This window comes from Labeo rohita, chromosome 24 (genome assembly GCF_022985175.1).
Source record: "Labeo rohita strain BAU-BD-2019 chromosome 24, IGBB_LRoh.1.0, whole genome shotgun sequence".
Lineage (NCBI taxonomy): Eukaryota > Metazoa > Chordata > Actinopteri > Cypriniformes > Cyprinidae > Labeo > Labeo rohita.
Window position 1 is genome coordinate 19,719,493 of NC_066892.1, and position 23,857 is coordinate 19,743,349.

At 34.3% G+C, this 23,857-nt stretch overlaps 1 protein-coding gene across 1 annotated transcript; it reads left to right on the forward strand.

The window, feature by feature from the left end:
* The first annotated feature begins 1,621 nt into the window (after positions 1-1,621).
* ipo4 (importin 4) lies at positions 1,622-22,070 on the forward strand. Its single transcript, XM_051098743.1, is given in 32 exon segments — positions 1,622-1,979; positions 2,208-2,294; positions 2,368-2,447; positions 2,543-2,584; positions 3,427-3,556; positions 4,098-4,277; positions 4,379-4,444; positions 4,649-4,750; positions 4,823-4,906; positions 5,706-5,855; positions 5,956-6,009; positions 6,115-6,224; positions 6,941-7,049; positions 7,145-7,274; positions 7,568-7,681; positions 7,762-7,875; positions 7,986-8,109; positions 10,371-10,482; positions 10,563-10,690; positions 10,776-10,853; positions 12,056-12,113; positions 12,214-12,319; positions 15,159-15,278; positions 15,281-15,351; positions 15,957-16,007; positions 16,126-16,251; positions 17,477-17,703; positions 17,784-17,894; positions 17,896-17,914; positions 20,869-20,973; positions 21,069-21,138; positions 21,228-22,070. Coding segments are annotated over 32 exon segments (3,255 nt in total). The 5' UTR covers positions 1,622-1,913; the 3' UTR covers positions 21,359-22,070.
* The last annotated feature ends 1,787 nt before the right edge of the window (positions 22,071-23,857 follow it).

Below are 23,857 nucleotides of genomic sequence, written 5' to 3' on the forward strand. Positions count from 1 at the left end.
ATATTTAGCCTGTCACTCAGTTAGACACATAAAAACAGTGCATGAAAATTATTTGTAATAATTATATGTGATTATATGTGCACAGTGTAATTTTATTTAACCCATGATGTGATCATGCATCTTATTTTAGATTATTCTTAGCATTTTAAACCTAAAATAGGCTACATTTTTAAACATTAGTGCAGATCCTTTTTTATCTCTCTAATCTATTGTCTGTTTTAAAATGTTTACCACTGTTTCTTTCAGGGGAATTATAAACTCACCATCATTTCTTTAGATTAGCATGATTAATCCTATAAAACAAGTTTCAGAACAACTTAAGTGTGACAATCCAAAGCTTTCAGCTTTGAAAATGTTTGTGGCCTATGGAATGTATCACTCCTATAGGCATTTACTGGCAGGACTGTTTGAATGCCTTAAGCAGGTTTGGCTTAAAATTACCACCTGAATAGGTGTGTTTGTAGTCCACCCTGTCTACTGCATTAGAATGGAAATATTTTTGTATGAGGTGAAAATATGAGATAATCATGGAGTGATTGGAGAGCCCACAGATCTGTTTATATGGGGAAGAGGTGTGAATGGGTGGGGAGGTGGTGGCAGCAATACATTTGCCTTTTGCACTTGTTTACTACCAAGTCAGAGGAAATATCAGCTTTATAAAATGTAAAGGTAAAAATATCTTTTAATTAAAATGTATTTATTTATTTATTTTAGTGCTATGTAACGATTAATTGTGAAAATAAACATTTTTTGTTTATATAATATATATGTATGTACTGTGTATATTTATTATGTATATATAAATACACACACATGCATGGATATATTTAAGATAAATATGTTATGTTTATAAATTAAATAGATTTACGTATAATATTAATTATATCAACAAAATATATACATATAAATACAGGTAAATATAAAAAAATTATATATATATATATATATATATATATATATATATACATACAGTACACACACAGCTATATTATGTAAACAAAAACATTTATTTTGGAAGTGATTAATCGTTGCACATCACTAATTTATTTATTTATTTGCTATGATTATTGTTGTTATTATTGCTGATTTGCAATACTTTATTGAAATGTAATCTTTATGAACAGTCTATCTATCTATCTATCTATCTATCTATCTATCTATCTATCTATCTATCTATCTCTTTAATTGTAGCAATTATTGGCTCATTTCATGCAAAAGCAAGTCTTGCCTTATTTTTGTTGTTTTAAAAAAAACAGAAGCACAATCATTACAGACCTGTATTTCTGTAGTGCAGTTTTGATTTGCAATTATGGTAATAGATGTTTGTCATCTGCAGATCTTCTCTTTTTAATGCAGATTCAAATGCAAATAGCCCATTAGCACTTCATCTTCTCTAGAAAGCATCTGCCTCAACATGATCCACGTTAATACAAACAGAAACAAAATACGAACAGCTTTAGAGACTTTACTGCTTGACCAACACACAGACAGTTTCATATGGCTTATCTTGTTTTCACGAGCTTGTGCACAGTGAATTTCGACCTCCATAACCACAGCTGGCGCTGTTGTTATGATAATGCTCATATCGTCTCTCTGCACCACGTGTTCTTTTTTATTTGGGCTGTGGTCCCTTTAACGTCCAACTCATGCGGCGTTTTCTCCTTCCATCCCGCGTGGTAACTTTAGGAAGTTCGCGCATGAGACCGTGCATATGAATAATATTTTTACATGATAGATTATTTATATTAGACCGATATCTATATCTGATATTCTTATAAGTTTCATCTGATCCAAATCGTGTCTAAATACTGTCAGTTTGTCAGTTGCCTGTCATCAGCTTAGGTGCTTCTGACCGGTGTAGTTTATTTGATAATTTTGAATAAATAACGGTTTAACATTAAACGGTGAAAATCATGTCTGAAGAGCTCGAACGCATCCTGGCGCGTCTGACAGAACCGGACAATGCTGTTATTCAGCAGGTAAATATTCACATGAAACTGTCATTTGATGCATTTAATATTGATTGTTTAAGTAAGAGGGCGTTTTCTGTTTATAACTGTAAAAAAGTAAATAATACGTGTGTTTTATATTCTGGCCTTGTTGATTGACCTTGTTCATGGAGCTTTTGGGTTGAGTATTTGTTTTATTGTATTTTCATAACTTATACGCCCATTAAAAAATGTAATAAATGTAATTGCTTTTATCAGGCCACAGCTGAGCTGAAACAGGCATTTAAAGATCCAGCTATCATCCCTGCTTTATGTGCGGTTATGACTGGATCCCAGAACCCACAGGTACTCATTCATTTTTAGGCTTTATGTTAGTTTTCATAGTCTTATATTTTAAAGCCTTTTATTCTTGTAACAGGTCCGTCAGTCGGCTGCAGTGATGCTTAGGATGAGAGTCAGAAAACACTGGAAGAAAATCAGTCCAGACCACAGAGAAAGGTTTGGGACTTAAAGCAAATGATAAGACAATTGAATCTATTTTCCTGCTGTACATTTGCTAATTTATGATCACTTGTTTTTATCCCGCCCCTCAGTCTGAAAGCAGTGGTGCTGCAGGCTTTACAACAAGAAACAGAGTAAGTCTGGCTGTGCCAGTAATAACATAACTGATACTGAATGATGACCACATTTGCAATTTTCAAATAAGCGACGCCAGTTAAATAGTTTTCTCATTTAATGACTGTCAAGTCTCCTGTCCCAGTGTTGAGAGAAATCTGAAATAAGTGCAGAGGTGTTGTGTACATGGTGCAAACATGATGGCTCCTGTAATTCTAGACTAAATGTGATTAATTCCATGCATTAATTTATCTAACTCGGCAACAAAAAAAAAGATTGAGTATTCCTTAAAATGAATAAAAACAGTGAAATGCAAACTCAGAATATGATGCAATAATTAAATGTATTAAATAACTCAAATATCATTTATGTATTTACTCCAATTTTATTAATCAGTGTCTTTGCTGCTGACATTTCGATGATCCAAATCAACCATACTAAAGCAAAATCAATTTTATTACATAAACTAACATTGTGCTGCTTTTTTTTTTTTTTTTTTTTTTTTTTTTGAGTGTTGAACTTCCTGCTCCTGCATTCTACTGTACAGATGTGAATTTCTTACAGAGTTCTATTCATGTCATTTTGGTATGAAAAGGCTTTTACATTTGCCAAAATAGAACTTTTATATTAAAAACAAGCCTCGCCCAGATTTAAAATGTAACGCATTGCTTTCCATAAAAAAAACACATTGCTTTTCATAAAAAAGTAACTAAGTAATGTAATTAGTTACTTTTTGGGGGGAGTAACGCAATATTGTAACGCATTACTTTTAAAAGTATCTTTCCCCAACACTGCTAATAAACTATGGCATGGTATTTTACTTAAGGTTTTTTCTTTTTTTTCTTTTATTTCCATTTCTCAGGCACACAGTTCGCCATTCTCTATCTCAGCTAAGCGCCGTCCTGGTAAAACATGAGACTCCAGACCGCTGGCCTGCACTTCTTGCCCTATTAAACCAGTCTACTAAAAGCAATAACCCACAGGATAGACAGGTAACCCCTGTTAATTTGTCTAAAAAAAAGAACTGTTCCACTGCCAAGGGATATTAATGGTATCCGATCATTACCATGGTTTTTACATAGTACTTCAAAGAATATCATGGTGCCATATCCACATATGTGGTACTTTTGTTGATGACTGAAGAGATTCCAATAAATGTATTAATAATTTATTTATAATGAATATTTATTTATACTTTATAATTTAGTTGTAAATTCATTTAAATTTATTACAAATTTAAAATGAATACATTTATAATAAATATATGAATATATCAAATGGCAGTGAAATATATTAAATTATACTGTAATAAATGTATTAGTATATTATAGTTTTATATATATTAATGTATATAGCTATAATTATTAGAACAAAATTGTTAATAATCTATAAAGAAGTGCTTTAAAATAATAAGAATAAAAAAGTCCTTGTGATTTTGTTTTTAAATTTAATGAGCATATGTTGGAGATGATTTTATCTTTTTTTTAGTATTACACTGTTTGTTTTCACATATTTACTTTAAATTCTGTTTAGGTGGGTCTTTTGTTGCTTAGCAAAGTGGTGGGATCAAACCCGGAGCCTTTCAAGCCCCACTACAAGCAACTTCTCCAGCTGTTTGGGACTGTTCTCCAAGACCTAAACAATCCCACTGCTCTCTACTACTGTATTCTCACTCTTACCGCCATCACGGCCTACACCGGCACAGAGGAGATGGTCTGTTCTGCTTCTTCTGACAGTAATTGGTACTTGGATAAAAGATTTAATGTTTGATTCCACAGCCATCCTGTTTAAAATGTTGTTTTTCTCTCTTTCAGAACCTGATGCGATCTCTGATCCCCAAACTGCTCGTTGCTCTTAAACACCTCATTCAGGCAGACCAGGTGAGTGCACTTTGATACAGTTTTGCTGTGTTCATATGCTAATGCTCCAATCATGGTTTTCATTATGTTCCTCAATGATGTGCTAAACACTGTGAGAGTTGCAGCGCTTGATTGATCTATTTGCCTGTATGAGTCTTTATGACCATCCTTCAATCTTTCCTTTTTATCTCATAAGTGCTAGTGTTTGGTTTTTGTTCTTTTAAGGACCAAGCCAGTGAGGCGATGGAAGTTTTTGATGAGCTGATGGAAAGCGAGGTGTCCATTGTTGTCCCACACATTGCCGAGATTGTCCGGTTTTGCCTGGAGGTTTGTTTACACATCTTAATATTATGTTGATTTGAAGTTATTGCGTAATAAAGTTTATTTTGTTTCTTCTAGATCAGTGCAGACGTCTCCCTTAGTGATTCTATTCGCGTGAAGGCTCTGTCATGTATCGCTGTTCTCATCAGACTTAAAAGCAAGGTAACTCTCTTTTCTTGCCTTTTCTTTTCAGTCTAAAGCACAAAATGGTATTAGTGAAATTTGCATGTTAATATGTAAAACATTTTTCTAAATAAATGATTTGGTATTAAAAAAATTCAGGGAATTATTTATTTATTTGTTTGTTTTTAATTTGTAGTGTTTTCTTTATTTTGCATTTAAAAAAAAACCTGTGTACCTTTAGGTTGCGTAAAATAAATAAGTGTGATTAGATCTACAATTATTTTAGAATTTAGTAATTGATTTTAATTGTCAATTATTTTGTATTAACCATTTAAAAATGAATACATTTTATAATTAATATATTAAATTATATGCATTATAATATCATAAGTATGTCAGTATATTACATTTTTATTTGTTTTAATGCATATGGTTATTTCTTAATTTTAAAATTTAAATTATTACTCATCCATTAAGGGCTACTTTAGTACAAAGAAGTGCAAAACAGTTTTAAAAATAAAACTTGCATGGTCGTACTGTGAAACATTTGTCAAAGTAATTGAATTTGTTTTGAAATTTTAGCTTTTGTTTTATTTTATTTTAGTTTTTTTTTATTTGTCTTTTTTGTCTTTTTTTTATTTTATCATAAAAACCTGTCTGCCTTTCAAAGCTGCCTAAAATTAACCAGTTAGATTAGATCTGGAGATTCAGGACTTACCATTTTTGTCTAACTGTGGGGGGTAGGCATGCCATCTGAGACTATGTAATTTCTATACACAAGATAATTTAAATTATTGCTACTAATAAACACTTGTTTTTTTTTTTTTATCTTCTAAAGACTGTATTAAAGCATAAACTCCTACAGCCGATCCTGCAAGTAGTGTTTCCAATCTTGAGTGCAGCGCCCCCTCCTGGAGAAGAGGACCCAGAGGATGAAGAAAACGATACTGAGGGCGACAGTGAGAATCCCAAGCACTTTGCTGTTCAGGTTGGTCTCTTTGCATGCTTCATTTCTTTCACTCATTCTCCCTGTACCCATCTCACCCTCTCTCAATCTAATATATAATATCATATGTGTTCCCCTGCAGGTCATTGACACCATGGCTCTTCATATGCCACCCGAAAAACTCTTCAACCAGCTGGTAAGTAATCAACACTTACTGTAAAACTTGTAAGTAGGAAAAGTAGACTAAAACATTCCTGTGGAAGAGTGATCCTATTAAAATCTCTGTTTTTGTGTCCTGCAGATGCCTTTCACTCAGGCTTGTTTGTCAAGTGAGAACCCGTATGAGCGTAAGGGAGGTCTTATGTGTGTGGCAGTGCTGGCTGAGGGCTGTGCAGATCACATCCGCACCAAGTAGGCTTTACTCTACAATTATACATACAGCTGAAATCATAAGTTTACATAAACCTAGCAAAATCTGAAAAATCTTTTTGTTTAGTGATAGTTGTTCATGAGTCCCCTGTTTATCCTGAACAGTTAAACTGCCTGCTGTTCTTCAGAAAAAGCCATTAAGGTCCTACAAATTCTTTGGTTTTCCAGCATTTTTGTGTATTTGAACCCTTTTTCAACAATGACTGTATGATTTTGAGATCCATCTGAGGGACTCAAATGCTCATTGATGCTTCAGAAAGAAAAAACGCTGCATTAAGAATGAAGATGTGTACATTTTTCTTTGTTTGCCAAAATATCATATATATATATATATTTTTTTTTTAATTTAGTACTGCCCTTCAGAAGCTACAGAAGATAATTACATGTTTCCCAGAAGACTAAATAAGTAAAAATTTACCCTGATCTTCAAATTCAAAAAGTTTTCACCCCCCCAGCTCTTAATGTATCTTTTTTTTTTTTTTTTTTTTTTTTTTTTCCTTCTGGAGCATCAGAACATACATATGAGTCTCTCAGATGTCCTCGGTGTGAAAGGATCTCAAAATCATAAAATCATACAGACATTGTTGGAAAGGGTTCAAATGAACAAAAAAGCTGAAAAACCAAAGAATTTACGGGACCTGATAGATTTTTCTGAAGAACAGCCCGCTCAATGCTTTATCTTTGTGTATTTGTGTTAGGATGTTGTCATCCATGCTGCAAACAGTTTGTCGCAGTCTGTCGGACAATAACCAGGTGGTCCGCAGTGCAGCGCTCTTTGCCCTCGGACAGTTTTCTGAACACCTGCAGGTTAGACTGACATATCAAGACTTCTTTCTCAATGTCTTTAATGATTATTCATTAGCTTGATTTGAGTTTAAAATTGGTTGATTTGTCTTTTATAGCCAGATGTCAGTAAATTCCATGCTGAGCTGATGCCGTTGTTGCATGGATACTTGTCTGCAGTGAATCAAACCAAGATCGGACACATGACAAAGGCCTTCTATGCCTTGGAGAACTTCTTGGAGAACTTGGGTTAGAATGAAAACACAATTAATGTGCACCTTTGTACCTTTTTATGATAAACCTAATGCTTTTTCAGTATAATAGGATTGATTGATTTTTAGTTTTTTGTTTGTGTAAAATATTTATTATTTATAGTATTTTATAGTATTATTGTTACTGTTGTTGTAGATATTTAATTTTTAGAGAAAAAGTCAAAAACAACAAAATTATTAAACCTTAACAAAATTAAATGGTATATTGTATGTATTGTATAGTAATACAATAGTGATAATAAAATAACAGAGCACTTTCCTCATGACCAGGTCAAGAAATTGAGCCCTATCTGCCCACTCTAATGGAAACTATGTTGTCAGCCCTTAACAATGCGGAAAACCTTAAGCTCAAAGAGCTTGCTGTCAGTGCAATTGGAGCAATCGGTAACATCCTCCTTCTATTAACAGCATTTTCTAATGTTATAGTTATGCTCAGACTTACAAGATCTCTCTCTCTTCATCAGCTAATGCAGCCAAGGAGATGCTAGTGCCTTACTTTCCTCCAATTATTGAAAGTCTGAAGGGGTTCCTGACAGACACAAGAGAGGAGATGAGGGCTCTGCAGACACAGGCGCTAGGTAAAAGCAATGATCCAACATCGTTCCACACTTAATCATTCGTCATGCATAAGGAGGCACGCAGCCTAACCTAATCAAATCACTTGTCTTTCTCTGGATCTCTCTTATAGACACACTTTCTGTGCTCGCCCGTACTGTTGGGAAGGAAGTGTTTAGTCCGTTGGCAGCGGAGTGTGTGCAGTTAGGTTTAAACCTCACTGATGCAGTGGATGATCCTGACCTACGGCGCTGCACGTATGACCTAACATATATACTTATATGCAGAGACAGTAATAAAGGAGGGAAAACTGGCCATTTATAGAAAGTCATGAAAAAAATCAACACAAAGTCCTGCTTTTCAGTTAAAAGCCTTTTTTTGTAAAGCAGCTCTAGTTCGCACATGCATGTTTGATGGACCAACCTCAAATGTAATAATATTTATTTACTTCCATATTTGTTTGCTCTCATTTTTTTTTTTTTTTTTTAGTTTTAATTTGTTTTTAATGTATGATTTCATGTCATAATTGTTTATTTTTTATGTTTGGTATTTTTAGTTATTTTTATTTGTATTTTCGGAGGAGAATATATATATACACTACCGTTCAAAAGTTTGGGGTCAGTAAGACTTGTAATAGTCTTTAAAGAAGTCTCTTATGCTCATCAAGGCTGCATTTATTTGATTAAAAATATAGAAAAAAAACAGTAATATTGCAAAATGTTTTTACAATATAAAATAATGTTTTTTATTTTAACATACTTTAAAATAGAATTTATTCCTGTGATGAAAAGCTGAATTTTTATCAGCTGTTACTCCAGTCTTAAGTGTCACATGATCCTTCAGAAATCATTCTAATATGCAGATTTATTATTAGAATGATCAATGTTGGATAATATCAACAGTTGTGCTGCCAAATATTTTTTGGAACCTGTGATTTTTTTTTTTTTTTTTTTTTTTTTTTTTTTTTCCCAGGATTCTTTCATGAATAACAAGTTTAAAAAGTACAGTGTTTATTCAAAATATAAATATTTTATAACAATGTAAATTATGTAAACAATGTAAATGTAAATTAAAATTATTAACTTTTAATAAACTTTTAATTATTAACTTAATACATCCTTGGTGAATAAAAGTATTAATTTCTTAATAAAAAAAAAAAAAAAAAAACAATAAAAATGTACTGACCCCAAACTTTTGAACGGTAGTGTATGTGTGTATGTATATGTATATATATATATATATATATATATATATAATTCACTACCAGTCAAGATTTAAAAGAAAAAAACATCACATTTTTTCTTCTGCTTACCAAGCCTGCATTTATTTGATTTAAAATACAGCAAAAGCAGTAATATTGTGAAATATTTTTTACTATTTAAAGTAATTACTTTCTATAAAGTAATTACTTTCAATAAACATTTTTTGTTATTATTATCAATATATAAAACAGTTGAGTACATTTTTTTTTTTTTTTTTTTTTAAGGATTCATTGATGAATAGAATGATCCAAAGATCAGCATTTATCTAAAATAAAAGCTTTTGTAACATTATACACTATACCATTCAAAATCTTGGAGTCCTTAATTTTTTGGGGAAATAAATTATAGAAATTAATTATTTTTTTTTTTTTTACTTTTTACTTGTTAAATGATGATAAATACATTTATAATACAATATAATTACAAAGATTTCTATTTCAGATAAATGCTGTTCTTCTGAACTCTCTATTCATCAAAGAAACCTGAAAAAAAATGTACTCAGCTTTTTTCATCAACAATAATAATAATAATAATAATAATAATAATATATTTTTGAGCAGCAAATCAGAATATTAGAATGATTTCTGAAGGATCATGTGACGGGAGTAATGATGCTAAAAATTCAGCTTTGAAATAACAGGAATAAATTACATTTTAAAATATATTCACATAAAAAGTAATTCTTTAAAATAGAAAAAATATTTCAAAATATTACTGTTTTTATGTACTTTGGATCAAATAAATGCTTGGTGAGCAGAAGAGACTTTAAAAATTAAACGTTAAAATACGTTTGACTGGTAATGTATATATTTTATGTAAGTTTTATTTATTTATTTATTACTTTTTTATTTATTTACTTATTTATAACACTTAATTATTTAGTTATTTTTATTGTAATTCCTAAGTTTTAATTATTTTTAGTTTAATTAAATTATGACATTAGTGACCAATTATTTTGATGATTTATTATTACTAGTTTTATTTATTTTTTTAAAGCAGATTTCAAGTTTATATTATGATACCATTTTGGTCAGATTACTCGTATTACTTTTTATTGTTTTTTAATTTTTTTTTTTTTAAATCCTCCCGTTACTGGTTTTAATATTTCATTTAAATATTAAATCTTTTTATTTAAATCTCAAGTTTTGGTCTCTCCCCACATTACCTATATAGAAAACAGCTTATCTGCATACTGATGCATGTAAAGTTTTTAAATATTGAGGCTGAATTTTAAACCGATTGCTCACTTTTTCCAGGTATAGCTTATTCTCTGCTGTATCTGAAGTGAGTCCTGACTGTCTGGCTGCTCACCTCACTCCCATCACCACTGTGATGCTGCTGTCACTCAGATCCACAGAGGGTGTGACGGTCAGTGAGGACCTTTTTCTCATATCATCTGTACACCAGCAAACAGTACACATATTATAATATTCTTGTCTACTTCACAGGCACATTTGGACGAAGATAAACAGTTTGTGCTCCTGGATGATGATGATGCTGATGATGAAGGTGAAGAGGGCGATGCTGTTTTGGATGAAGAGGGAGAGACTGAAGTTGATGACAGAGATGTTGCAGGGTATGGATCTGTCTCTCTCTTTCATCCGTCTCTTTAGTTTTCTCTTATGTAAGAGCACTAATCAGGATTCTGTCCATTCTCACAGATTCAGTGTGGAAAATGCATACATAGATGAGAAAGAAGATGCTTGTGATGCTTTGGGTGAAATCGCCTTCAACACAGGGTAATGAGGCATGTTTTACATATTGCACAAACACTCACACATTTGCATTTACAAACTAGAGGCTTGTGTTGGGTGTAGATTCGCTGTAGTGCCAAAGAAAATTCATCACAGGAATAAATTACAATTGAAGATGTATTAAAATGGAAAAACTGTTTTAAGTCATAGTAATATTTCACAATGTTAATAATGTTAACTGTATTTAAATGCAGCCTTGGTGAGCGTAAGATATTTTTTTTTCCAAAAACAAAAATCTTACCAACCCCAAATTTTTTAACGGAAGTATTATACTCAGTTTCTTTGGCTGATTTGACTGCATTAAAGAAAGTGTTTACAACAAAGATCCACTTCCATAACTGTGTATTTTTGTGCAGGATATAATGTTGGGTTGGTTGTTTTTGACGATATTCATTATTATTTTTCCCCCCAACTTGTGTCACCTTAGTTATTTTTCCAGAAAAGACAGACATAAATTAAAGGATTAGTTCATTTCTGAAATAAAATTTCCTGATAATTTACTCACCCCTATGTCATCCAAGATGTTCACGTCTTTCTTTCTTCAGTCAAAAAAAAATAGTGGTTTTTGAGGAAAACATTCCAGGATTTTTCACCATATAGTGGACTTTAATAGGGATCAACAGGTTGAAGGTCCAAATTGCAGTTTCAAAGGGCTCATTTTCTCCTCCAACTTCAAAATTGTCCAACATCATTGTTTTACCCTTTTTTGTAAAGGTCGTTCGCTTTGTAAACACTGAGTCGGTACTTCTGTGTTATGCATGACCTTTCCAATATGATTACGTAATGCATAAAGTCGTGGACGCAGAGCTAGTGCATGATGAGCATTTGTGGTTAAAAAGTACATACATTTAAATTTTTTTAGAATATGACTGATCGTTTCGCTAGATAAGACCCTTATACCTCGGCTGGGATTGTGTAGAGCCCTTTGAAGCTGCACTGAAACTCCAATTTGGACCTTCAACCTGCTGATCCCCATTAAAGTCCACTATATGGAGAAAAATCCTGGAATGTTTTCCTCAAAAACATTAATTTCCTTTCAGCTGAAGAAAGAAAGACATGAAGATCTTGGATGATGTAGGGATGAGTAACTTACAAGGAAATTTTAATTCTGAAGTGAGCTAATCCTTTAATGAACTGACTAATATGTGCAGTAAACTAAATGTTTGTCTTATTTTTCTGTCTCTCAGAGTGGCGTTCCAGCCCTTCCTAGAATCCAGCTTCCAGCAGGTGTATGAGCTCCGTGATGTGAGTGACTGTTTCTATGTGTGGTTTCATTAATGCTTTTGTATAATGCTGATGATGTGTTACTGGTGCTTGTGCTCTTTTGTGAATATGCAACCATCAGTTCCCACATGAGGATGTGAGGAGAGCTGCCTTTGGTGCCATGGGCCAGTTCTGCCGAGCTCAGCACAAAGTGTGGAAAGAAAACCCAACGGAGGCCAACCACCAGGGTACATTCACACTATCTGTACACAATAGGTCTGGGTGTATGACAGCATACTGTGTGATGATAAGAACGAGTCAGCAACTATAGTTTGCACTTCACTTTGCAACTGTTGCACATCCAGTATTATTAGCTTAATCGATTTAGAACGCAAGCTAGAAATGTTACTTTTCAGGAATTTTCATAAATAATTGTGATTTAGAAATTAGGTCAATTAATTTCACCAAGCGGTATGAGTCAGTACAGTACAGTATGGTACGATTCGGGACAGAACGCCCTGTTTCATCTTGAATTTCCACCGCCAACAGTACCCTTACTTAATAGGCATGGTGCATGTCGGAAGCTAGCAATCAACGATAAAGCACGACAATAGCCGTTTTTCAATATTGACATAAAGCACAACTCTGCCTCTTTGTTAAATGTCAGTTTTAATGAACAGTAATAGCCATTATAAAAGTGTAAGTACAAAGTATAAGAGGCTTATATAAGAGGAAATAAAGACAAAAGAAAACAATTCAAAAATATGCTACAAAGTCAGTGCTGTACTACAGTGAAGTTTAAAATAAATATATAAAGTTAAACATAACTTTGTGCTCAGCCAAAATGATATGATCAGGAGCAAATAATAGATTCATGAGACCAATGATTGCCTGTTAGATATACCCAAAACAAATTGTATCTCATATTTAATCACCACAGAGACATCAGAGCCAGCGGCAAATGAAGGTCTAGCCGAGCTAAGGCTGCTCTAGGCAGGTTACGTGAGCACTGAGCGCCCACTGATAGCCTGGAGCTCACATCTCTGAAATTGGCAATTTTCAAAAAAGTCTATTTTTAAATGGGCACTATCTTTATAAATAAACCACAGGTCTGAGACCGTTTCACAAGTCCACAAGAACAGACAAGTCTGTGAGAAAATATAAAATTATAAAATACACTGATTTTGTTTTTTTTGTTTTTGCGGACTCTGATGTAAATAAGTCCAACACGCATAAACAGCATAATGGAATGAGTGAAGGAGACTCTTTATCCCCTTGTAGCATGCACAAGTGATGGTTCTGGTTAACCAATCAATGTTCACATTCAAAACTTCTGACAACTCAAATGGAAATAATTGCATACCATACTGTACGAAACGAGCCATTACTTAACTACAAAACTGTAAAAAAAAAAAAAAAAAAAAATCATGTTTTTTATAATTAAGTTATACAATACTGTTCAAAGGTGTGTGTGTGTATATATATGTATATATAGTGCAGCTTAGTTTTACAAACAAACATGTTACCAACCCCAAACTTCTGAACAATAATGATAATGTTCTAATTTCAAGAATTCTATAATATGAATTATTATTTATTATTTAAATAAGTGTGAGTACTGGTATTTTCCTTTTAATGAACCATGTCTAGTATAACTTTACTAACAGATAATGTATTTGAAAAAATACAGTTTTTACAATTTCTTCATTAAAGGAGAACTCCACTTCCAGAACAAAAATTTACAGATAATTTACTGACTCCCTTTGTCATCCAAGATGTTTGTGTCTTTCATTCTTCAGTAGTAAAGAAATTGTTTCTTGAGGAAAACATTCCAGAATTTTTCTCCATATAGTGGAGAATGGTGCGCACGAGTTCAAACTTCCAAAATGCAGTTTAAATGCAGCTTCAAAGGGCTCTAAATGATCCCAGCCGAGGAAGAAGTGTCTTACCTAGCGAAACGATTGGTCATTTTCCAAAAAAAAGTTACGATGTATATACTTTTTAATCTCAAACGCTCATCTTGTCTATTCTGTGATGTGAATGCGAACTCTGTGTAATCCGGGTCAATACAGTTAGGGTATGTCGAAAAAACGCCCATCTCATTTTCTCCTCCAACTTCAAAATCATCTTACTCACTGTTTTACCTTTTTTTTTTTTTTTTGTTTTGTTTTTTTGTAAAGGGCATTTGATCATCTTTGCACGTTCACTTTGTAAACACTGGGTCGGTACTTCTGCAGCGATGTAGGATGATTTTGAAGTTGGAGGAGAAAATGAGATGGGCATTTTATTAGAAAATAACTGATCAGTTCACTATATAAGACCCTTCTTCCTCGGCTGGGATCATTTAGAGCCCTTTGAAGCTGCATTTTGGAAATTCAAACTATAGAAGTCCACTATATAGAGAAAAATTCTGGAATGTTTTCCTCAAGAAACATAATTTCTCTACGACTGAAGAAAGAAAGACATGAACATCTTGGATGACAAGTAAATTTTTTTTTTTCTGGAAGTGAACATATATGTAAAATATTTCAGATATATTGCTTGACTATCATTGGAATTAAATATGTTATGGTTTGTCAATTAAGTTCTAAAAAGAAGAAAAAAATCAAATGAGATGGATTTACTAGACTGTTTGCATAACCATATGGTAATGCTTATTTTTAATTTAAGAAACATGAGTTGAAATTCCAGAACAAAATAACTATTTTGTTATGAACGTACTGTTACCATTACAAGATTTTGCTCAAACCACTCACCTCTAGAACTGCATATGTCTGATTTTTCCATACACTCTCTTTTATATTCGCATCACTCTCTCTGCTTCCTTTTATCTATTCTCTGTCTCATTATTGACGTCTCCCAGAAAGAATTAAGAGCTTCATTTGACAAGAAAATTAACTTTTAACTCTGCTTTCATTGATGCCTCACGGCCCTTGTCATTCATTCATTCACTCCTTATCGTTTCCTTTCCACCCACTTCTTTAGTTAAATGAGCTGCAATCAGTGTGAAGGTTAAAGGACTTGTGGTTTTTAATTACCCTGAATCCTTTGATCAACTCTTGCCTATCTCTTTTTATATCTCTCCAGCTCTGCATAAGCTGTTGCAGGTAGTTTTGCCTTGTTTTCTGGAGGCGGTGAGACAGGACCGTGAGAGACAAGTGGTGATGGCCATACTGGAGTCCATGAATGCTGTCATCAAATCCTGCCAGGGGAGGCGCTGAAGGCTCCAGGGATACTGGCCGAAATAAGTAACACCATCAAAGATGTACTAAAGAAAAAGGTCAGGATTTCATTTTAAGACCCGTTTTAGTATCAAGCCCTAAAATTGAGCAGATATAACACCATACAAAGCTGTAACTTCGTTGTAAAGTTTTAGTCTGGCTGAGAAAACATCATTTTTAAATAATTTAAAGTCATTTTGTATTGTAAAAACCAAAAAATAATAGGCAAAGGGTGTAAAAGCAGTTTAAAGGGATGGTTTACCCAAAAATGGAAGTTTCGCCATCATTTACTTACTCATATGTTTTGACTAAAAAGCTATTTTGAAAAATGTGGGCGTCTAAACATTTTTTCCTTACAATGGAAGTCAGTGGATTCCACCAACTATTTGGTTACCTAAATTCTTTAAAATATAATCCATGTTCAAAAGAAGAATTTAAAGGTGAACTGTCCCTTTAAAGACTGCACACAGTTATCCTTCAAAATCCTTTTAAGCCAAGCACAAGGCTTATGCTGTGTCAAGAAAATTGGTGTTAAGTAATCAAATGAATTCAAGCAGCAGCTTATTCTCACTTCTTCTAGGTGTTACATAAGTCTGCAGTCATAAGGGGGTGGATGGTTGTTTCTTATGCTTGTGATCTTATTTTCTCTTTCTGTCTCGCTCAGACCGTGTGTCAGGATGTAGGTGGGGATGAAGCAGACGATGACGAGCAGCAGGTGTTTTAAGATGATTTCACAGTTTTTATGATTTAGTCACAGTTCACTGTCAGCAATGACACAATTAACCTAAAAAGTAACTGTGACTGAGTGGAATAATTGGGCGTTTGTGTCTCAGGCGGAGTTTGATGCCATGCTGCAGGAGTTTGCTGGTGAAGGGATTCCTGTTTTAGCCTCAGCTGTACCAGCTGAAACTTTCTACCCTCACCTCAATGACTTGCTGCCCCTCATCATGAGCAAAACTGTGAGTCTCTTATTCTCTCATTCAGTGTTCACTGATGAAGGGTGTATTGTAACACATACAGTTGAAATCAAAAGTTTACATACACCTTGCAGAATCTGCAGAATGTTAATTATTTTACCAAAATAAGAAGGATCATACAAAAAGCGTTTACATATAGTCCACAAGAGAAAATAGTTAAATTTATAAAAAATGACCCTGTTCAGAAGTTTACATATACTTGATTTTCAATACTGTTTTGTTACCTGAATGATCCACAGCTGTTTTTTTTTTTTTTTTTGTTTAGTGATAGTTGTTCATGAGTCCCTTGTTTGTCCTGAACTGCCCACTGTTCTACAGAAAAATACTAAAGTTCCCACAGATTCTTAGATTTTTTTATTTATTTATTTTCAGCCTTTTTGTGTTTTTGAACCCTTTCCAACAATGACTGTGATTTTGAGATCCTTTTTTCAGGGCCCTGAGGAAAACTCCAGAAGGACATTTTAATTAAATTTTATATGCGAAATGACGGGGGAAAAAAAGATTTGTTCATTTTTACAGAAGGTTCAAACGCTCACTGATGCTCCAGAAAGAAAATAGATGCATTAAGAGTCAAACATTTTGAATTTGAAGATCAGGGTAAATTTAACTTATTTTGTCCTCTGGGCTTTTGAAGGGCAGGACAAAACAAAAAAATTATGATATTTAGGCAAAATAAGAAAAAAATGTACACATCCTCATTCAGTTCAAAAGTTTACACCCCCGGCTCTTAATGCATCGTTTTTCCCTCTGGAGCATCAGTGAGCGTTTGAACCTTCTGTAATAGTTGAATATGAATTCCTCAGTTTTCCTCAGTGTGAAAAGATGGATTTCAAAATCATGCAGACATTGTTGGAAAGGGTTCAAATATGCATAAGATTCTGAAAAACCAAAGAATTTGTGGGAGCTGAAGAATTTCTGAAGAACAGCAGGCAGTTTAACTGTTCAGGACAAATAAAGGGACTCATGAACAACTATCACTAAACAAAAAACAAAAAAACAACAACAAAAAAAAGAAACCATTCAGGTAACAATACAGTATTAAGAATCAAGTGTATGTAAACTTTTGAAATGGGTAATTTTTATAATTTCAAAATATCTTCTTCAGTTCAGTACGAAATAAAAAAACAACATGCATTTTGTATGCTCTCTTATTTTGGTAAAATAATTAAAAAAGCATTTCCAATAATTACTCTCTGCTGCCTTTTAGAAATCCTCATGCACGGAGGCAGACCGCTCCTTCTCCATTGGTACGATTGGAGAAACACTGCACTCATTGGCAGGTGTGGCTGGAGGTAGGGTGGTTGCTGGCCGGCTGTCCAATCGGCTGCTGCCGGTGCTTGTGGCCGGAGTGAAGGACAGTGATGCAGAGGTGCGCAATAACAGTGTGTTTGCACTGGGAGTTCTCGCACAGGCCGCTGGACCCATCATTGCCTCGTATCCTTCATAGATCCCTGTGCATGTGAACATGTTCTCTGATCTCCTTGACACTGTGAACCTTAACCGCTGTGCTTCAGTGATTACCCAATGATGCTTTCTCTCTTCTCCAACCTACTTTCTAAAGAATCTGACCTAAGGGTGATTGACAACCTCTGTGCTGCCCTGTGCAGGATGATCATGAGCCACATCGGGGGTTCCACTCGAGCAGGTTACTTCTGTTTTTATCTTTGAAGAATAGTTGAGCAAAAAAAGAAAATTAGATGAAAATGTACCCACTCTCAGGCCATCCAATATGTAGATGGGTTTGTTTCTTCATAAGAACAGCTTTGAGAAATGTAGCATTACATCACTTGCTCACTAATGGAGCCTCTGCAGTGAATGGGTGCCATCAGAATCTGAACAACATGACTCCACAACTAAATTAGTGTTTTGTGAAGTGAAAAGCTCCATGTTTGTAGGAAACAAATCTATGATTTTTGACACATTAACATTAAACCCTTGCTTCTGACCAAAATCCATAATAACTCTTCCTCTAGTGAAAAAGTCCATCCCCTGTTTACCTCTCACATCAAAATTCACTCACATATGTGACCCTGGACCACAGAACCAGTCATAAGTAGCACGGGTATATTTGTAGCAATAGCCAACAATACATTGTATGGGTCAAAACAATCGATTTTTCTTTTATGCCAAAAATCAATAGGATATTATTTAAAGATCATGTTCCATGAAGATATTTTTTAATTTCCTACCGCAAATATATAAAAACTAAATTTTGAAGAACTTCATTTGGACAACTTTAATTCTAATTGTGAATTTTTAATCTTACAATTCTGACTTTTTTTTTCTCGCAATAAAGTCAAAATTGCGAGATATATGAGGCATGAAAAATCAGAAATGCAAGATATGAACTGACAAATGTTTTTTTTTTTTTTTTTTCCCTCCTCTCAGAATTCTGACTTTATAACACCAATTGTGAGTTAAAGGAGAAGTCCACTTCCAGAACAACAATTTACAAATAATTTACTCAACCCCTTGTCATCCAAGATGTTATGTCTTTCTGTCTTCAGTCGTAAAGAAATTATGGTTTTTGAGGAAAACATTTCAGGATTTTTCTTCATATAATGGACTACAATTGTGCCCCCGATTTTGAACTTCCAAAATGTAGTTTTGTAAAAAATGTAGTTTTTCGGAAAATAAAAATGTGTATGCTTTTTAAGCACAAAAGCTTGTGTAGCACAGGTTCTGGCATGCACATTCACGACGCTACGTACTATTGAATCATGTCGAAAGGTCACGCTGAACTTAGGCGGAACTACAGACCCAGTTTTACAAAGCGAACGCGCAAAGACTAAGAAAGTGCAAGTAAGACAAACGCTGTATACAAACAAAAACGTACAATGATCGGACGATTCTGAAGTTGTAGGAGAAAGTAAGATGGGGTTTTTTACCATACTCTACCTTTTTTTACCCGGAGTACACAGACGATGAACTTGAATGTGATTCGTAGTAGTGGTGGGAAGGTCGGATCATTTTACCGACTTGGACCTTTGAGTCCCGTTCAGCAAAATGAACAAATCTTTTGTTGAGTCATTTTGTTAATTTTAGCAAAATCCCCATAAGCCAAAAGCCGCATAAGATGAACGAACGACTCAAAACCCGAAGACTCGAAACAGGTGAACAAATTCCAGTACAGAACCCAAGAGGATGTTGCTCATGCACGACTGAACGAATCACTCCCCGAGACGACTCGTTCTTCGTGAGTCACATTAATGATTCGTTCAAAATGAACGAATCGTTCAAGAATGACCCGTGGACGTGCATCCGAGAGCCTTGCTTTTGTGCTTAATAAGTATACAAATTTTTCTAAAAAAAAAAAAAAAAAGACAGATCATTTCACTAGATAAGACTCGGCTGGGATCGTTTAGAGCCCTTTGAAGCTGCATTTAAACTACATTTTAGAAGTTCAGAATCAGGGGAACAATTGAACTCCTTTATATGAAAAAGAAAAAAAATGCTGAAATGCTTTCCTCAAAAACCATAATTTCTTCACGACTGAAGACAGAAAGACATGAACATCTTGGATGACAATGGGTTGAGTAAATTATTTGTAAATTGTTGTTCTGGAAGTGGACTTCTCCTTTAAGTTTATATCACGCAATTCTGACTTAATTTCTCGCATTTGCGGGTTTATATCAGGATTCTGAGAAAAATGTCAAAATTGAGAGTATCACAATTATGAGAAAAAAAGAATGGTGAGTTTATATCTTGCAATTCTGACTTTATTTCTCGCAATTGTGAAAAAGTCAGAATTGTGAGTTTATAGCTTACAATTCTGAGAAAAATATCAAAATTGAGAGTTTGTATCACATAATTATGAGGAAAAAAAAGTCAGAATTGAGAGATAAAGGGCCTGTCCACACAAAGCCAGAGCTTTCCCTATTCACATATATATATATATATATATATATATATCTCCTGTAAACACAGCGTTGTTTATATCTGCATTCAAACAAACCCACTGAATGCCAATATGGCTATTTTACAAATACAGCTAAATGTGTCTCCATATGGATGGGGACAAAATGTCGCAATAGCGTTTTTTTTTTTTTTTTTTTTTTTTTTTTTTTTTTGTATTCAGTGGTGGAAACTGGCTTCTATATGTTAGTTACTTGGATTATTGTGATTGTTTTTATCATCTGTTTTACCTCTCATTTTGACAGCACCCATTCATTGCAGAGGATAATTTGTTGAATTTGATGAAGTTAAGTAATGAAGAAACAATCTCCAAGTCTTGAATGGCCTGAGGGTGTGTGTACATTTTCAGCAAATTTTCATTTTTGGGTGAACTATTCCTTTAAGGACCAATATACTCACATTATTTGTATGTTCATCGCTTAGGGGTAAAAAGAAGTTTAAAATAGCAGAGCAGTGTTGTACTGTGCTGCACGGTTGCATCTCAATAACAAAATAAACACACAGTAAAAATGACAGCAGTGAGGAAAACAGCAGTTAATAAAGCATCTGACTTTCTGGTCACACCAGTTCATTCTTCAATTTCATATGAAGTATATCAGAGCCTTTACTATCTGTATTATAAAAAGTACACTGCATTTATTAACGATGGTTGATATATCGGGTATTTTTTCCGTTTTCCCCCAGGTGTTTCCAGCTTTGGTGGCTCGTCTTCCTCTAAAGGAGGACATGGAGGAGAACAAAACCATCTACAGCTGCCTGACCTTCCTCTACTCGCACAAGCCTGTGCTGGTACAAGCTCATTTTCACTCCCAGCATGCTCAGCTCTCAACTCTTTATTGAATTGTGTCCTATCAGTCCTACCACTGTTTTATTTCTCACTCCAGGTTGTTAATCATCTCAAGCCAATAATAGCTGCTGCTGCTCATCTGTTGGGCATGAAGGATGTTGATAATGGTGAGAAAGTGTTTATTTGACTGATATATTTTTGTTTTATTTTACAAATAATGATAATTTTTATATTCACGTATATTTATTCTTTTTAGAAACACAAAACACCCTTCTCATGCTGCTCAGAGGTCTAGCACAGCAGCACGCCCAGGAATTTGAGAGTGCGGTAATGTCACTTCCTGATGAACAGAGAAACAAAATGACCATGGCTGTCACTCAATCATAGCATGGGATCTCTTATCCTAAGTATCCCCTTTCACAAGGCCTTCCACTCTTGTGAAAGCCAGCCGATTGATAATAGATTTTTTTATTATATTAGAAGTGGGCTGATTCAGTTAGCTGAGTATGCTCTCAGCTTTCCGTACTGCAGCAGAGACGTTGAGACTGTTTTCTCTTAATTTATTGTTCACTTACGCTTCTTGTCACTTTTACTTTGTTTTACTTTGTCTTTTTCATTTATTGTTTTTTCTGTATGTCTCAATGAATCATCTGCTTTCCCATCTGTATTGAATATTCCATGAAATTCTGGCTTAATATTTGAGTGTGAAGCTTTGAATTGCCCTGGCAGTGAAAGAAATATATTTCTATGAATTGTTCATTGTCATTTCTGTATTTCTGTTACGCATGTTCTGGCATTTCTGCCATATGCCATGAATGTTAAACACATCCAGAATTTGTTTAAGAATAAGGTGCTTAGAGTACTTGAATTTGACTTTTTTAAATTTAAGGCCTGTAAATCCCCTGAAAATAGCAATATTCCTGATGAGGTATCGGAAATGTATATAAATGTTTAATTTTGTCAATAAGCACTTTTTTTTTTTTTTCACGCAATTCAAAAAACATCCTTTTTGCTTATTTCAGTTAATGTCCGAAGACAATTGAGCTAAGCAAGTAGTAGTTTTGACAGTGTCGTGTAAACATGGCTGAAGATGCGAAAATAGGAATAGACGAACCAAATAAATTGAGTAATTTATGCTGGAACCGCTCCGATTGATTCAAACTCATGACTTTGATCATTCATTTCAAGCGATTCACTAGCAAAACCCTGATTAAATTAAATCATTCAGTCATTCAGTCATCAGTCGTTCATTTTTTTTATTTTAACATCAGCTGAAATTCTGAATCAGTTTCCAGCAGCATTGCAAAATGATTCACTGTTTCGAAGCACTCCAGTCGGATTGTGTATCACGAATCATTTGTTTCAGATTGGGACTTCAAATCACTTAACACAAATCATTTGATTTAGATTGGAATTTCGCGTATCGCAAGTCATTCAATTCAGATCGGAAATTTGGAGCGGGTTCGCAAATCTTTTGCTTTAGATTGGAACTTAGGAGTGGTTTTGTGACTCTTGCTTTAGTAGGTTCGCAAATATCTTGCTTTAGAGCGAAACTTAGGAGCGGGTCCGCGAGACTTCTGCTTTAGATCGGGAACTTAGGAGCGGGTTCGCAAGTCTTTTGCTTTAGATCTTAACTTCGGAGTGGGTTTGCGACTCTTTCTTTAGTGGATTTACAAATCCTTTGCTTTAGATTGAATCTTAGAAGTGGGTTTGCAACTCTTTAGTAGGTTCGCAAATCTTTTGCTTTAAATCGGAACTTTGGAGTGGGTTTGCGACTTCTTTGCTTTAGATCGGAACTTTGGAGTGGGCTTGCGACTCTTTTGTTTTAGCAGGTTCGCGAGTCTTCTGCTTTAGATCAGAACTTGGGGAGCGGGTTTGTGAGTCTTGCTTTAGATCTTAACTTCGGAGTGGGTTTGCGACTTCTTTGCTTTAGATCGGAACTTCGGAGTGGGCTTGCGACTCTTGTTTTAGCGGGTTCGCGAGTCTTCTGTTTAGATCGGAACTTAGGAGCGGATTTGTGAGTCTTTTGCTTTAGATCTTAACTTCGGAGTGGGTTTGCGACTCTTTCTTTAGTGGGTTTACAAATCTTTCGCTTTAGATCGAAACTTAGGAGTGGGTTTGCGACTCTTGCTTTAGTTGGTTCGCAAATCTTTTGCTTTAAATCGGAACTTGGGAGCGGGTTTGCGAGTCTTTTTCTTTAGTGGGTTCACAAATCTTTCGCTTTAGATCGGAACTTCGGAGTGGGTTTGCGACTTCTTTGCTTTAGATCGGAACTTTGGAGTGGGCTTGCGACTCTTTTGTTTTAGCAGGTTCGCGAGTCTTCTGCTTTAGATCGGAACTTGGGAGCGGATTCGCAAGTCTTTTGCTTTAGATCTTAACTTCGGAGTGGGTTTGCGACTTCTTTGCTTTAGATCGGAACTTCGGAGTGGGTTCACAAGTCTTTTGCTTTAGATCAGAACTTGGGAGTGGGTTTGCAAGTCTTTTGCTTTCGTTCCGAACTTCGGAGTGGGTTCACAAGTCTTTTGCTTTAGATTGGAAATTCGTAGCGTTGGTCATGAATAATTTCTATCATATCAGGATTTCGGAGCGACTTTGCAGATCTTTTTTTTCTGTTTTTTTTTTTTTTTTTTTCTTAAGCAGTAGAAAACATCAAACCAGCACAGTTGTGAAAACAAAACAAAGAAAAAACAAGTATACACAAATACAAACCCATTAAGAAAATGACCCCTTTTACTATAATAGCAATGTAGTATGCTATATTCTGTAATACTTTAGTAGTTATACTTCGCATGTGCTTCACTTTATTTTGGCATTTTTAATTGGTATATTTTTATTTATCTATTCCTCTCTTTTTTTTTTTTTTTTTTTTCTTTTTTTTTTCTCTTT